Source organism: Parasteatoda tepidariorum, chromosome 7 (genome assembly GCF_043381705.1).
Source record: "Parasteatoda tepidariorum isolate YZ-2023 chromosome 7, CAS_Ptep_4.0, whole genome shotgun sequence".
Classification (NCBI taxonomy): domain Eukaryota; kingdom Metazoa; phylum Arthropoda; class Arachnida; order Araneae; family Theridiidae; genus Parasteatoda; species Parasteatoda tepidariorum.
In genome coordinates, this window is record NC_092210.1 from 49,117,200 (window position 1) to 49,132,850 (window position 15,651).

General features: G+C 28.1%; 1 protein-coding gene across 1 annotated transcript in view; it reads right to left on the bottom strand.

The window, feature by feature from the left end:
- Positions 1 to 3,208: 3,208 nt before the first annotated feature.
- Positions 3,209 to 15,651, bottom strand: part of LOC107448797 (ras-like protein 1) — a 41,646-nt gene continuing 29,203 nt past the window's right edge. The window contains exons 6-9 of the mRNA XM_016064137.3: positions 14,658 to 14,697; positions 14,411 to 14,571; positions 10,230 to 10,302; positions 3,209 to 4,655 (exon numbers count right to left, since the gene is read on the bottom strand). Of these exons, the coding sequence (XP_015919623.1) occupies positions 10,231 to 10,302; positions 14,411 to 14,571; positions 14,658 to 14,697 (273 nt within the window). The 3' untranslated portion in view covers positions 3,209 to 4,655; position 10,230. The remainder of the gene's footprint in view (positions 4,656 to 10,229; positions 10,303 to 14,410; positions 14,572 to 14,657; positions 14,698 to 15,651) is intronic.

Below are 15,651 nucleotides of genomic sequence, written 5' to 3' on the forward strand. Positions count from 1 at the left end.
AAATTATATTTACATATAAAAAAAAAAATTTTTAGAAAAATTAGTTATTTTAATATTGCATAAAAAAAACTTTTACAGTTGAATAATATTAAAACAACAAAAATTTTAACGAGTTTTTTTGATAAAAGCAGTCCAATGTATCTTCTAGAAATAATTAGTAATTTGCACGAAATCATATTCTTATCTTTATTCTTATCTTTATAAAAGTATATTTTCTCTTTGAAGAAAAATTTAATAGCTAGCATAGAATCAGTATCTCCAATTTTTAATTAACATAGATTCAGTACATCTGATTTTTAAATTACATAGAATCCTTTTCTGATTTTTAATTTGCAAAGAAACAGTTTATTTTTGATTTTAGATTCATATAGAATTAACACATACTTGCTTTTATTTTAAACCTATCTATACATCCTTAAACTAAGCTTGCAGTAACATTTCTCTTCATATACAAAATTTAAACTTTTTGATTTTGCATTCAAATGATTTAAACTTTTAAGTAAATAGCAAAATACAAGTTAGCGGTCAATAAAAGTGATTTAACTAGTAATAAGAGCCTATAAATAATAAAATGCATAGCTTTGCATAACATTGTTAAAAGTAAACAAGATGTTAACACATTCAATGTCACAGAAACTTGTGGAAAAAAGTGCAATTCTGTGGTCACTGATGCAATTTTGAGAAATGAGGCGCTTTTAAAGCATAGAACACTTTGAGATAGTAAATTAGATATCCAGCTTCCTAGCTTGAAAGCATATTTAAATCTTAGTTCTGAAATTCTTGACATCTGAGGGTCTTTTTTTTAATATTGGGATAATAACTAAAAAGAGTTTTCGTTAATAACTTCATAAAAGAATTATAAATTTAACACTATATTGTTACAAACATTTAATTCTCTTGGTTATAGTTTTTTTTCTTCCTTTTAAATTTAAATAGAAGATAATGATACAATAAACTAATTATGTTAACATATTAAGATAAAAATACATAAAAGACTGCCACCGTACCATATCACTATTTTACTGTGAGCAATGAATGTGTTTTAATAAAGTTGCATATTGTTAGAGAACTTAAGAATTTGCATAGAATCAAAATATCTGATCTTCATATTTACTTAGATTTGTGATATCTCTGTAACAAAGTTGCATATTTTTAGAGATATTGGTAATGGAAGTGCTGTTTTTTTATTTCAAAGATTGGTATTTTAATTATACAAAAAATTTGTTAGTTAACTATATTACAAAAATATTCAAAACAATTTAACATACTTTACACATGTCTTGAAGAGCCAGGACAAAAATGGAGGCACATTTTTTTCCCCTCAAAACATACATAAAAATTTTAACTTTACATCAAGAGCACCTTCACAAAAACAGATTACTCAGATGTGAAAAAGCTTAAAGTCTAATTATAAAATTCATTCCATACAAATTCCTCATATTTCATTAATATATTATTGCATTTAAATTTATTGTTTTACCTACAAAATGGGTAAAATATTTTTTCTTTTCTTCCAACATGCCAACAATATCAGCTAACAATTAGCCTTTTAAAAGTTTAGAAAATGCTGACCAAATGAGCTAATAAGTATTTGCTTCTAACAAGACAACGACCAACTCTGTGATAAAATTTGCACTGATGCATTACTTCAACAGCAGAAGTATTACTGCTTCAACAGCAAAACTTTTGAAGTTAATTGAAGAAGAATGAAAAGTTTATATCTTACAGACATTTTAGATTTATAAATATCAAGCAGTGGGAAAAAAAAGCTTTCTTAAAAGATTTGTTCTGAAACATATTAAAGCAAGTAGAAAAAGCAGTTATAAGCCTTAACAGTAGAGAGAATTATAGCAGAACTTTTACAAACATGAGGTAAAATTTACACATTACATCATCCACTCAATTTCAAGCAATACACTAAATGATAATCCCAACAATATGCCAAGAATATTAAATTACTTCATTTAGGTCTGAAAAAAACATAATATTTATGTTTTCTTAAACCATTCAATTCCTCTTAATAAAAGATACAAAAAATTAAAAAGGATGAAAAACAGTATTGACCATGAAAATTTTATTTCGATTTTTATAGTTTTTTTTTTCTTTACACGAAATGGGAAAATTAATAGAAAAAAGAATGCAAAAATTAGTAAGACGAAGCATTAAAAAACACCTGCTTGCTACAACATACTAAACTGAACTTTCATTTTTCAAATGTTTATTATGATTATAAATTAAAATAGAATTCTTAAAACTAAAAGTTAATAGTCATATGTTAAATTAAACAGTTAACATACTTTTTTTCTCATAAATGACTAAGCGATATGCTATAGCTTAAAATAATTAAAAGCCATCATTAATCAATCTATTTTAATTATATCTATTTATTTTCCATAAAATAAATTAGATATGTATTAGGTATAATCCACTGAGCAACATAAAGCACCATTCAGTAGCTTGAAAAGCACCAAAAGAGCTCAATGTTTTTAACTAAATCTATTCTAATTAAAAATAAAAATTCATGTGCATTGAAATGAGTTATTAAGCTTAATTTTTTTATAGAAAATTCAACTATAATATTATAAAATATATTCAATTATAATACATTTCTTTAATTAATAAATTAAAATTATACATTGTGATTTAACAATATTTTTTTAAGTATTCCTAGTCTGGTAAATATTTTAAAATTATTAAAAAAAAAGATAAAACATTAAAAAAATTTACAAAAGAAAATTAAAATTGTAACAGGATTTTTTTAAAGATATGGTTGATGCTATTTATTTTGTAAGGAAGAATAGACCAATTCTAAATTTATTTTTTTAACCCTATAATCAATTATTTATAAATTTTTGAAACAAACTAGTTTTGGATAAAAACTATTTACATATCTGCAAACATATAGTTAAAAGGTTGATCACTTAAATTTTTAAATAAAAACTACTATCATTATATTCTTTTTAAGTTAAAATGAAAATTTTGACAATTGGCAACATGAGGTGGACTTAAAGATTGTCAGAGCTTTGTTAAAAAGCTAATGCTGTTTACATAAAGCTTGAATAATAAGTAAATAAAGAATAAATGTAACAAACATTGTTTATAAACTTGAGGGCAAAGGGGAGTGGTAATCTGAAGATTTAAAGCTTAATGATTACTTATTGCTCCATACAATAAAAGCTGGAGGATAACTAAACACATAAGTCCAAGATGAGATAAAAAGTTTTATTTTTAGCACCTTTGAAATTTTTTCCCATACATACAATTTAAGTTTATGTAGCTATAAATCTATAAAACCTACAGAAAATGCCTAACTACTCAAGGGATCTTGGGCAAGTATGTGGACAAAACATTATTTAAAACATGAAAGTCTAGCTTCAGTATTTATAATATTTAGAAGATTGAGATAAGCATTAATAAAACCACAAATATATTACATGATGGGAAAATAGCTGAAAAGATTCAGGGGTGATGATTCAGAGCAATTATGAGCAAAATGATTATTTTTGAGACTGTGCATTATGATCCAAATACTTATTATTGAACACAAAACAAGCAAAATAAATAAAAATCATGATTTCATTCACAATAGACTAAATAAATCAAATTAAAAATAGAAAAAAGTACTACTAAAACATTACAAAGAGCAGACGTTTCAAAGTGATTGAATTATAATGCATAATTTGTATAAGCAGTTAAGCTTGTGATTTAACAAATTCATGTAAAAGTTTTAATAGTAATATTCATTTACTAACAATTATACACAGGAAGTTGAATAACACATGTCAAGTAAACAAAAGAAATTAATGATTATAAGTAAACCAATTACTTAGACGTAAACAAAATAAAAGTAACAAAAGCTAAAACATCCTAGTAGGATGTTACAATCCAGATTACTGATAATTTGGATCTTATAAGACATGGCACAAATTACACAGATACGAAAATACTGAAAGATTAATATTTAATCCTTAATTAAATCACCCCTGAATACTGAAAACAAAACTGCCAACTTTAAGATTCCACCTTAAAATATATTGCCAATTTTTTTTAAAAATTTTATTCACGTAATAACCACAAAAACTTCATGCATTCTAAAATAGTGATAAAATTCATAATTTCTATAGGAAGTAAAAGTTGACAGTCTTGAAAAAATTATGATTCTAAAAAAAAAAAAAGCACATGAGATGATAAACAATACAACACTGTGCAGTAAATATAGTTAAATGGCAGTTATCCTTCAAATTAATTAATCCCTTTGATGCACAGTTCTAAAAAATGCTTGTGCTAAATTGTATAAGTAACAGTGAACTGCAAAGAATGAGATATAATGGAAAAAAAATTGAAATTTCTAAAAAGAAATGTTCTTTAAATGGAATCACAGCTTGTGAGAAGTACCTTTTTGGCACTTCCAGATGCACAGAAAAAAAAAATGTCAGTCCATTAATTCAAATTTTCTTAGCAGTTGATGCAAAGTGCTTCATTTTTAACACAGTGCTGTTTTTGTATTTATAATAAACACTTGTAAGCCTCAAAAACTTACATTCATAGAAATTACTTTGTTAGAAATGAGTTCAAGTATTATGGATGCTCCAGAGATATAGCTCAGAGCACAGGCTGCAAAGTATAGCTTTTGTCTTCAACTATAACCAAATAACCTAAAATAAATAAAAATTGTTACCCAGAATACTAAGACATACAGTTAGTGTATAAAGACATACACAAAAAAAATTATTATACTACTGCAATATCAACATTAATTGATCTCTCAAACCATTAAACAGGTAAACGTTTTTACCAGATTGTAAATAGAATGCATACAATATTGTACAGTGTTGTATATATTTATATGCAACGTTTTGAGTATGAATAAATTCTTACGTCTCCATTTGATAGATTACGCAGAGGCCTGCCAATGCCCATTGAAGCAAAAGGCTCAAATGAACACAGAGATAGTAGCAATATGTAATGTTCTTTGAATACAAGTCAACTAGAACTCGCCGGGCTCTACTTCATAACAGGGGCTCTCAAACTTATCAGAGTTGAAACTCACTAGATTTAAAATTGCTTCATGGCACTCTTTTCCTGCAACATTTGTCTACTATGTAATCTTACTTAAAATAAGCTTGCAGCTCATTACAAAGCCATTTAAATTATGAAATAAGTTTTTATCTTTCAATTCCTATTTTAGAATGATAAATCGGGCTTTGAAGCAATTAAAAATCAGGACTTTTTTGAAGCAATATATACATACATTATGTTATTTTTTTAGAAGAGAAAACAAAGAACTAAAAAATAGTGCAATGCACAGCTTTGAAAATTTTGCTTTGTGTGACATCTCTTTAATTCTCAACATTTTCTTTAGCGAAAATAAAAAATGAACATCACTATTTCTAAATAAAAAATTAAGATAGGAGAAACTTGATCAGAAGTCATCTAAAAAAACAGGATGATTTCACAGATTCAGTGAGGAATTTCAGAACCATAATTTTAAACTTATTTATTTTACAAAAAATAATTATATTAAAAGAAAACTGATAATTACAGTTATGTTCATGCAACAATCAATTACTTCAAAACTAAATCATATAATCTACTAACTAAAGAATAAATACAGTCAAACCCCGCTATAGTGGACACGGCTTATAGTGAACGGAATGCTCGGTCCCGTACCTTGCTATACACGTATAATGTTATTTTTAGTGGATATAGTGAACCAAAAAAGTGAGGAAGTTGGACATAATGAACTTTTTTCTGTCTTCGACTTATTTCCCCCCCCCCCATTTTCTTTGCAAATAATTTTGAAATTTCTACTTCAAAATAAATACATATACCGATTTTTAAAACCATCTATAGAAACTACTTTAATGTGCTCGAATGGCAGGTTAGACAGGTTCAAAAAGCGGAATAACAGAAATTCAGGAAAAATTATCTGAGAGTCGGGAAGTGTTTCCATATCTGATGTTGAGAATTGCTCTTCAGCTAAAGATTAAAAAAAAAAAAATTTTGTACGCAAGACGAAGAGTGATGAAAAATAACACATTTTTTGCTACTACATAATATTTTTCAGTCATTTGTATGAATATAATGTAATAAAAGGGAGGAGTTTGGGAACCATTAGTGAAATTGCCTGCTTAACGGATATAGTGAACTCCCGGTTATAGTGAACCGAAATTTTGGTCCCTTGAAGGTTCACTATAACGGGGTTTGGCTGTATATAGAAAAATAAACAAATGATTTAAAAACATAATACATCATAATCTGCAAATAAAATCATCATAAAAAAAATAGAAATTGATTTCTAACTTAAAATAAATGAACATTTAAGATTACTTTTAACTTTGCAATAAATTAAATGTACAAGAAAAGAAAAACATTAATTTCACTGCAATTTGATTTATAAGAGAATAAAATTTAGTATTCAATAATGTTAATAAGTTTAACTGTGAAATCATTTTTCAATTAGCAATCAGACATATAAAATCAAAAATTTAGCAAAAATTTGGAGTTCCTTTTTGATAGAATGACCAAGAAAAGACCGAAACAAGATTTTAGGTCTGAACAATGGAATAACTAGTGGACGGTTTCTAATTTTAAACTATTGTATGATTGCGATTTTAAGAATTATTACAGTTAATTATTTTTTTAATAAAATAAAAAACTATATGAGCATTCCAAAACGACTTAAATTTTGAAATGTATTAAAACTATGAAATCAAAAATTAATGAATAACCCTCAAATTTAAAGACTATTTTCTCAACTTATTAACAATCATTGACTGTAACCTGAAAATTGTGGAATATGACTCTATAACTTAATGTTTATAGATAAATCTTCAGTGAAAGCATGAAATTTTTATTTTAAACAAAAATTATGCAAAATTAAAGGCCATGAGAAAATATAAAAAACATTACGTCACTCAGATGGAAGAACAGCCCCCTAGCCTTCCGCGCTTAGAAAAAAATAATGTAAGACTAAAAAAAAATAAATAATGTCTCTTTTGCAATATCATAAGAAAAAAACCAGAAAAGAAACCAAAATAACACATAACATTGAGTCACTTAAACCTCAATAACCACAGATCATTTCAAATACAAAATAGTTAATTTACAACAGAATATTTACTTCATATATTTTGATAATTCATAGCTTACAATATAATAAATGAACTTACAATATTTTCTAGAATAGGAGCCATTAACAGGATACTCACAGCAGTATTTAACTTTTTATATCAGACATATTTTGGATTTAAACAAGTGCATAATTAGGTTTATGACATATGATGAGAAGAGGGGTAAAATAACGAAAATAGAAAACTATTCAGTAAAAACAGCTACGTTTAATTAAAAAAAAAAAAAAAACACTTTTTCCCAATACTTATTCAGCAATAAACCTTTCTTCTAAAGAAAAGGGGACAGTAAAAAAGAAGTTCCAATTTTCCTGTTAAATTTTTTTTTATTTTTGAATTTCACTTTTGCAATTAAGCCATACTAGTTTTGACATAGATAAGTCTTAGTTATTTCTTTTCCAGTAAAAGGTATTTAAAAAAAATTCTAATTACTATTTTAAAATTGCGTGTACGTTGAAATGGTATGTTCTGAATGAACAAAAAACAACAAAAAAATCTGGACTAAACACTAAAAAACAGGACAAATAAGGACAGAATATTTTTATCATGAGAACTATGAACCTTGGATAATTGTTTGTTAAAAAAAAACCTGTATAACCCTTAATTTGATTAGCCCTTAAATAACCTTTTGTTAAAGCAGAATATTGATATCCTATACAAATCTATCCTTATTTGAAGCTTTTCCTGCCGAGACTGTACAATTTTTGAAATACTTCATATCTTCACACCATCTTGATACTTTTTCTTTTTTAATAGAGACAAATTAGTATTATTAAAGGATTAATGTTAGACTTAAAACCATAGACCTCTCATGGCACACCCATCTCATTCCAAGAGAGTTAAGCAGCCACGGTTTGCTCATATTTTGGAAATCCAATAAAAAAAACAAGACTATGGAAAATTAATTTGCTTCATAGTTAAAAATTTTGTGTTGAAATGCGCGGAATAAAAAAGGACCACCTTGAATAACTTTCAATTTAATGATCAGATCTTCACATTCTAGGACTCTATCCTTATGGTTCAAGGGGGTGACCTCAAATAAGCTAATTAATGAATGTAGACATTTTAAGTTACGAAATTACACACAAAAACGCACTTCTCCGAATAAACGTATCTTTTCGAAGGATTCATATTTCTGATCTTCAAAATATAGGGGGTAACTGCAATTTGGGAAATATGGTCTTCATAGTTTGGTCAGGAGAGCAATCCAAAGTAAGGACCCCTTAATTGTAATCATTTTAGTTAGTTGCTTTTTTCGCTATATTTCAAGAGCTTTTTAAGTGTGTGGAAAAATTTTTGCACATAATTATAAAAACTAGTTTATTCAAAGATAATTCCATATAAACAAAATTTTTTAGCAAATATTCATTTTTATTTAATAATAGTTGAAAAAATTTTTGAAATGTAAGGTATGCAACTTTTTACATCATTTCTAATCATGTAAATTTAAATGGCAAAATACAAAATTAGTGCAAAATCGGTTGAATAGTTCCTGAGAATTTGAATTTTAAAGAAGTCGTAGATTTAATATACCATTCCTCAGAAGCTATTCAACCGATTTTGTTCAAATTTTGTATTTTGCCATGTACAGCTACATACAGGGGTGATTGTGAGTCCAACTCAAAAATCTTGAAAATTTCTCTAACAAAATTATTAATTACCTATTGCAAAAAATTTATGTCTTTATAAATTTAAATCATTGATGTTTTCACAGCATGAAATTCTAAATAAATTATATGCAGCATAATTTAAATGAATAATTATGCATAAGTTTACTTTTATCTCTAATCACATTTATTACTCTACTAGAAAAAATATTTACAAATGAAAGAGATGCAAAGTATAAATTCGAGTTCTAATATTTCTCAATAAAACCTAAAAAAAAATTTAATACATAAATGTGATCAATAATTTCTTGAAACTTTTGGACCTCGGATTTCCGAAAGCTTCCGGATCGCGTTTACTGAAAAATTGGGAAATCCGGATTTTTTCTGGAGCACAATCGTCTCTGTACATACTTTAAAATAAAAAAATAGTATACCTTACAATTCAAAATGTTTTGGACTATTATTAAATAAAACAATAAAAAATAATATATATTTACTAAAATTGATTTTTTTGCATGGATTTATCTTTGACTAAACGAATTTTATAATTGCGTGCAAAAATTTTCAATTCGCTTGAAAAAATTTTCAGTTATGGCAAAATAAACATAAAATTAGCATTAAGGGGTCCAAACTTCCCAGATTGTGGCTACCCCCTATGTTTTGTGGGTCAGAAATCCGAAAACCGCTAATAAAAATGTATGTTTATTCAGAAAAAGTACATTTTTGTGCCTGATTTCATAATTAGCATATTTGAAGCCTTTCGAACCATTAGAATTGAGTTCTAAAATGTGAGGTTGAGTACAAAAATCAAAAGTTATTTAGGGTAATTCGTGTTTGTTTTATTTTTGTACACTGTATATACTATACAATTTCTTCATTAAATACAATGTTACTCTTAAACTAGATATCCAAAATCTTTTTTATTGCATGTGTTTAAAAAACAAAATCTTATTGCTCGGATTTTCTTTTATAATTATTCCAAATGACAAACTTGAAAAAATCTGAAATGACAAAAACCAGCAGATATTTTAGTCACAGTCACCAGATTTCTTACTCTGAAATCTGTGGCAACATTCTTATGGTAATTCATAGATATGATTAAGAATTTAAGATGTGGAAAAAGTGGATAAGAGATCTGCAATTGGATTACATCTGCAGATGCTACATTCACTTGATTCTGCTCATCATTTGCTTTTTTAAATCAGCAGTAACGGAATTAAAAAACAAAACAAAAAGGAACAATTAAAAGAGACGCTTTTATAACTACAAAATTAACTAAAAGCACAGAAATATTATTTAAATCAAGTGCTATAATCAATATAATATAATATGATCCAACAAAGGAAAGGGATGCTTTGTGCAATGCAGACTAAAGCAAAAAAACATGAATAAAGCACAAATAAAAATACATAAATTGTCAAACTAACTATAATAACAGTTTGTCAATTAAAAGTATTTTCACTTGTGTAGTCAATATAAAATGAGAACTTACATTACAAAATAACACAGCGCCTTTTTCTTCCCTTACGCTTGTGCTTCTTTTTATCTTTTCCCTTACGCTCTCTCTGAAATAGAAATTTAATCAATAAAAAGAGTAAAAAATTATGAATGCAAGCACAACTTTTTAAATGAAAACATCATTACAAGTCAATCCTATTTACATGGCAGACCTAAATAACATCAAAATTTAAAACCTCTTTACTACCATACATTAATATTTACATTAATTAGAATTTAGCAAATAAGGTATATAAAAAACTGAATGTTGAACCAATTAGGCATTTGAGATGCCAAAAGAGAGTTTTTTACTTATGAATAGTGTTTTCTACACTAAGTGCGGCAAGCTGTTTAGCACCCATACTTGTGGATTACTATATCTGATGTATTTTGAGCCATTCGGCTTAATAAATAAAGAAAAGACAATAGAAAGCGAATGGAGCCGCGATGGCTTAGAGGATAGAGCGTTTGCCTTCCAATGAGGTGAACTTGGTTCGAATCCCAGCGGTGGCTGGTCGATAAAAATCAGCACCCAGCTTGAACCGACCACAGTGCTAGCGTGAAATATCCTCATTGGTAGACGGATCATGGGTTAGAGTTCCTTTGCTTTCAGGCTAACAGTGGGAGGTTCTCGTGGTCTTCCTCCTCCATGTAAGGCAAATGTGGGTTAGTTTCATCAAAAAGGCCTCCACGAAAGCAAATTTCTCTCAATACTTGATCCAGGAGTTCCCTAGTCTTCTGGATTGGGTTCAAAATGACAAGGCTACAGAGTTGAACATTACTAGTCATAAACCGAAAAATTGGGCCGGCTGTTCAACGACGGTTATAAAATAAAATAGATAACAAAGACAGTAAATGTAGTTATATAATAATAAACATTAATGGTGAAAAGATAGTAATCACGTGATTTGAGAGGTAAAAAATACTTAAAATTAATATTAGAATAAAAACTGCTATAAAACACTTATTACTTGTCAACAATATACTATCTTTGATTTAAATCTAAATGATAAATGCAAAATAAACTGTCTTGCTACTCATAACTCGATGCTAACATTAAAGTAGTCATGGACCATGGTTAGGGATGCAGGTCAGTCGCGGCGCGAATTTCCGCGAAATTGTCATCTTTCTTTCTAAAATTCGTGAACTTCTCAATACGTCTTGACTTGCACGAAAATTGCTTAAAATTTGATTTTTTTTTATTAAACAGAATTTTTTATTTTCCTGAACCTTAAATTGAACATGTAAAATTTATTAGATATTTAGGGGAGCGAATCAATAGCAACATGACATGAAAATAGTTCAGAGATAAGAGATAATCACAATCTTGGCAAGTAAGGTGGTCTTTCTACACTTAGGGAGGGTAATTACCTTACTGAAGTCAGTAAGAATACAAAAGAAATTGGAATCACAAAAGAAGGAAAATGTTATAAATCAAATCTTTGACAGAAAAATTGTTATACATGCTATGGCACTGGGCAATGAAGTTTCTACAGCCTTTCCACATATCCAGTTATTTTTTCCTAGGCGGCATCTTGCGATTTCTTAAATATGGATCAGTTTCTTAGATGAAGGCGGGGGGGGGGNGGGGGACTAGTAGTTAGTAGGGACTTGTAACTAGTAGTTTGAATGTAGAATGTTTGAGTTTTCACAGCAATAACTTCTTACAAAGCAACAGTCAAGGAGTTGCGCGTTGGTGAAGGAAAATTGATAGAGTTTCGGAAATCAAAGATCGAACGCTCCAAAATTGGCAAAAGTGGCAATTCGAAGTTTGTCGGTGCCTAAAAACAAACAGCGTTGACGCAGAAAGATCGTTCTCTAAGTATAAAAATGTATTAAGTGATGAAGGACGAAGCATAAATGAGAATAATCTGACAATGTACAATACTTTGTACCAAAATTCTGTTCATTTAAATAAAAATATTAATATTGCTTGAAATTCAAAGAAATACTTTTGTTGCATATTTGTAAGCTTTTTTTATTATTTGCGCAAAAAAATTCTAGACTGAATTGATTTTTTGGACCAATTAATATACTCTAGTGCTGTTTACCAGAATTTTTAGAAAATTATAGCTCATTGAATGCAAACTGCACCTTTCCATGATACTGACATATATATTAAATCAATGATTTGATTATTTTTTCTAAAAAATTTTTCTTCATTTTATTAATTTAATTTTTTACAGCAAACAAGATAAAAATAACAGCTAACTGTGCACAACTTTTTACACCAATCAGTGAATAATACTAGCATACTCATGAAAAATCACTAATTTTTCTCATGAATCTATTTATATCTTTACTTTTTTTGCTTCACTATTACTTGTCCTAACTTTATAATTTTTTTTGTTTTTTAAAAATAAACTTAATTTAACTTCGCAAAATGTTAGGGAAAACAAAAACTAAAGTCTGTCTTAAATGTCATTCAAATTTAACTGAAGCGGTTCAAGGATTTATTTAAGAAACAAAATATATAATTTATGCCCAGTCAAAAATATTAAAATTGTTATAGAAAAGAGAAGTACTAAAAACCTTCTTTAGTTTAATTTTATTGAAACCAAATTGCTTAGACCTTCTAAATGTTTTCACACTGAGATGTTTTTTTTTTTCATCTTTTTATTTTTATATTTTAACTAGAATAACTGTAATGGGTAAACATAATTTAAAATTTAAAAAAAAAATCTTTTTTTTTATTTTAAATGATTGTACTAATAACAAATTATTGTTATACAATCTATAGATTACTTTTCTTTAAATATACATATAAATCTCACGCATTTCTTATCATGCATTTAATTTAAAGCTACTGATTTCTTGAAAATTTTTATAAATCATATTAAAGAGTATGTCAACTTCTCCCAAATACTTTTCAAAAATTGCATATTTTGTCACAATCTTCTCCTTAAACTACTACTACACTGCCAAAAGTAACTTTCTAAGGAGAAAAAAAAGACAGGTAATCTATTAACTTGAGAATCAGATAGAGTATACCTACTTCCTATTTTGAGCAAATACTCAGTCACCAGCTTATTCAAATCAAAAAGATTAAAATGAGCTTATTAATGAGTTAGATAAAGTAAGATTTTATAAAAATAAAATTAATATTTTAAATACAAAAAACTTGTGTGAATGAACTGAAAAGGAGAACTGAATGAATGATACATTAAATTATAATGGCACGAGAACTTGTTAGTTATAAACAAAACTCAGTGGCACAACAGCTCATAGAGGGCCAAGGACTTTTGTGCCCATCTCAGTTTTCTTGACCTTGGGCTCTGAGGTGCAGGACCAGATGTTCCGGTCAGGTGGTCTGCCGAACGCGGAACCTCCAGTATTTAGTTCCCAAGCATGCTTGGTATTAATTTATCGACCCACTGAAGGAATGAAAGGCTGAGTCAACTTCGCCCGGCCTGAGAATTGAACCCAGGAGCTGTAGCACAGGAGCGCGAAGCACTACCACTCAGCCACCGGGCGTCCTTGTTACAGTTATACAGCACCAAAATAAATATCTGACAACAGATAAACATAACAAAGAGGAAAAGGAAGGAGAAAAGACAATGCCAATGAACTAAAGGTTGTGGAACCTGTATTGACTTAAAAAAATAACTTTGAGGAAAAGAGCACCTAATAAACACCTTTTAATTTTAACTAACATTTAACATAAACAGATTGAAAATTCCTTTCATTTTAATTGGCTTATCTGTATTTATCTCACAAAGTGAAAAATAAAAACGTCAGTTTTGCAATATATTACAGAGAAGCAGTGATCTCTAAATATTGAGTTGCTTATCAGACTAATATTGATTATACACATTGAAAGCAAGAAATATACTTTTAGCAATAAATTGATTTAAATGCATGAATATGATCATAATCTTAGAGATGCCAACTGCTCTGGATTAGATTAGACAGTTTAAAAAGCGGTAGAGAAGTATAAACAGAAATTTCCTGACTTTCGGTTCATTTTGTCAAATTTTTAAAAGGCTCAACACAGCGTAACTGTAATAAAGCGGCTTATTATACATGCCTTTGATTTATTTAGAAATATCGGCGAGTGAAACCCAGTAAATTGAGTTTATTACGCCAAGGTTCACACATTAAAAAACTACCACTCAAAAATATTTATTCGCTGTCCGGAGCAAGTTGGCATCTCTGTAATCTTATAAAGAAGCTTACATCTTTACGGATTTCTCGAACCAATGTGTAAAAGGCGTCGTCTACACCCATTCTAGTCTTGGCAGATGTTTCTATAAACGGAATACCATAACTTTTAGCTAATTCAGCAGCCCCATGCATGTGCACCATTCTCATTGGGAGATCACATTTATTGCCGACCACTGAAAATGAAAAACAGAAAGAGTTTAAATACATATTTTAAGAAGAGCAAACACTAATTTTTTAATTCTAAAATTCATATACTTACAAACCATAGGAACATCATCTGCATCTTTAACACGTTTAATCTGAAAACAAAAAGTAGAAAATACATAGGTATATTGAAATTTTTTTGTACATTCAAGAAAATAAAAGAAAACAAAAAAAAAAATGCAAACTTTTCACACCAATACCTTATGTTTTGCATTATATCATTAATTACAGCAGCAGTTCTCTAACTATTTGAGAACTGCACCTATAACACCCTTTAAAAGAAAAACTTTTCTCCGCAGAGCCCCAATCATGCAGTACTTATATTTGTGTTAAAAAATTTATTAAGATAAATATTAATTAGGTCTTCTGAGCAATTTTTATTTTCATTAATCTACCCACATGATTTGTATTACCCATGCTTAATTGACAAATGCATAAATGACATGATAAATAAACATAAAACAAAACGTGTCTAAATATTAGCATAAATGATTATTTCAAGAATTAATTAAAATTAGGATATGAAATATTTTAAGCTAAATACATAGACTGTAAACAAAAATTTTCAAGTTTAAACAAGATCAATGGATATAAATTACTTTTTTATTTCTCCTTTCTCAGACATAAGCAGAAAAATCAGTCTAGCTAAGAAGGTAAAAAAGTCTTCGGATTTTCACCAGAAAGTAATTTTAAGACTTGAATTACATTTAATTTTTGCGTCATTTCATAGCCATATTCATATATATATCATAATTAAATGTGCAAAAAAATGGAAAAACTACAAATTTTTTAATCTCATTTAAAGTCAACATATGAGTGCTTGTTTTTCTTAGAAATAACATTATGGTGCCAGACTTCTGGGCATAAAGAAGGCAAAAACTTGGCCATGAAGGTTATCAAATAATCTATGAGGATTTGTGAAACATGCCACATCTTCTCTTCATAGTAATATCATAACAAATGTTAACTGATATTAACATTTTTAGCACAAATATAAAGTTTGCTGATCTTTATTCTGAAAAAGCATTTATTCATAGTTTAATAATTTC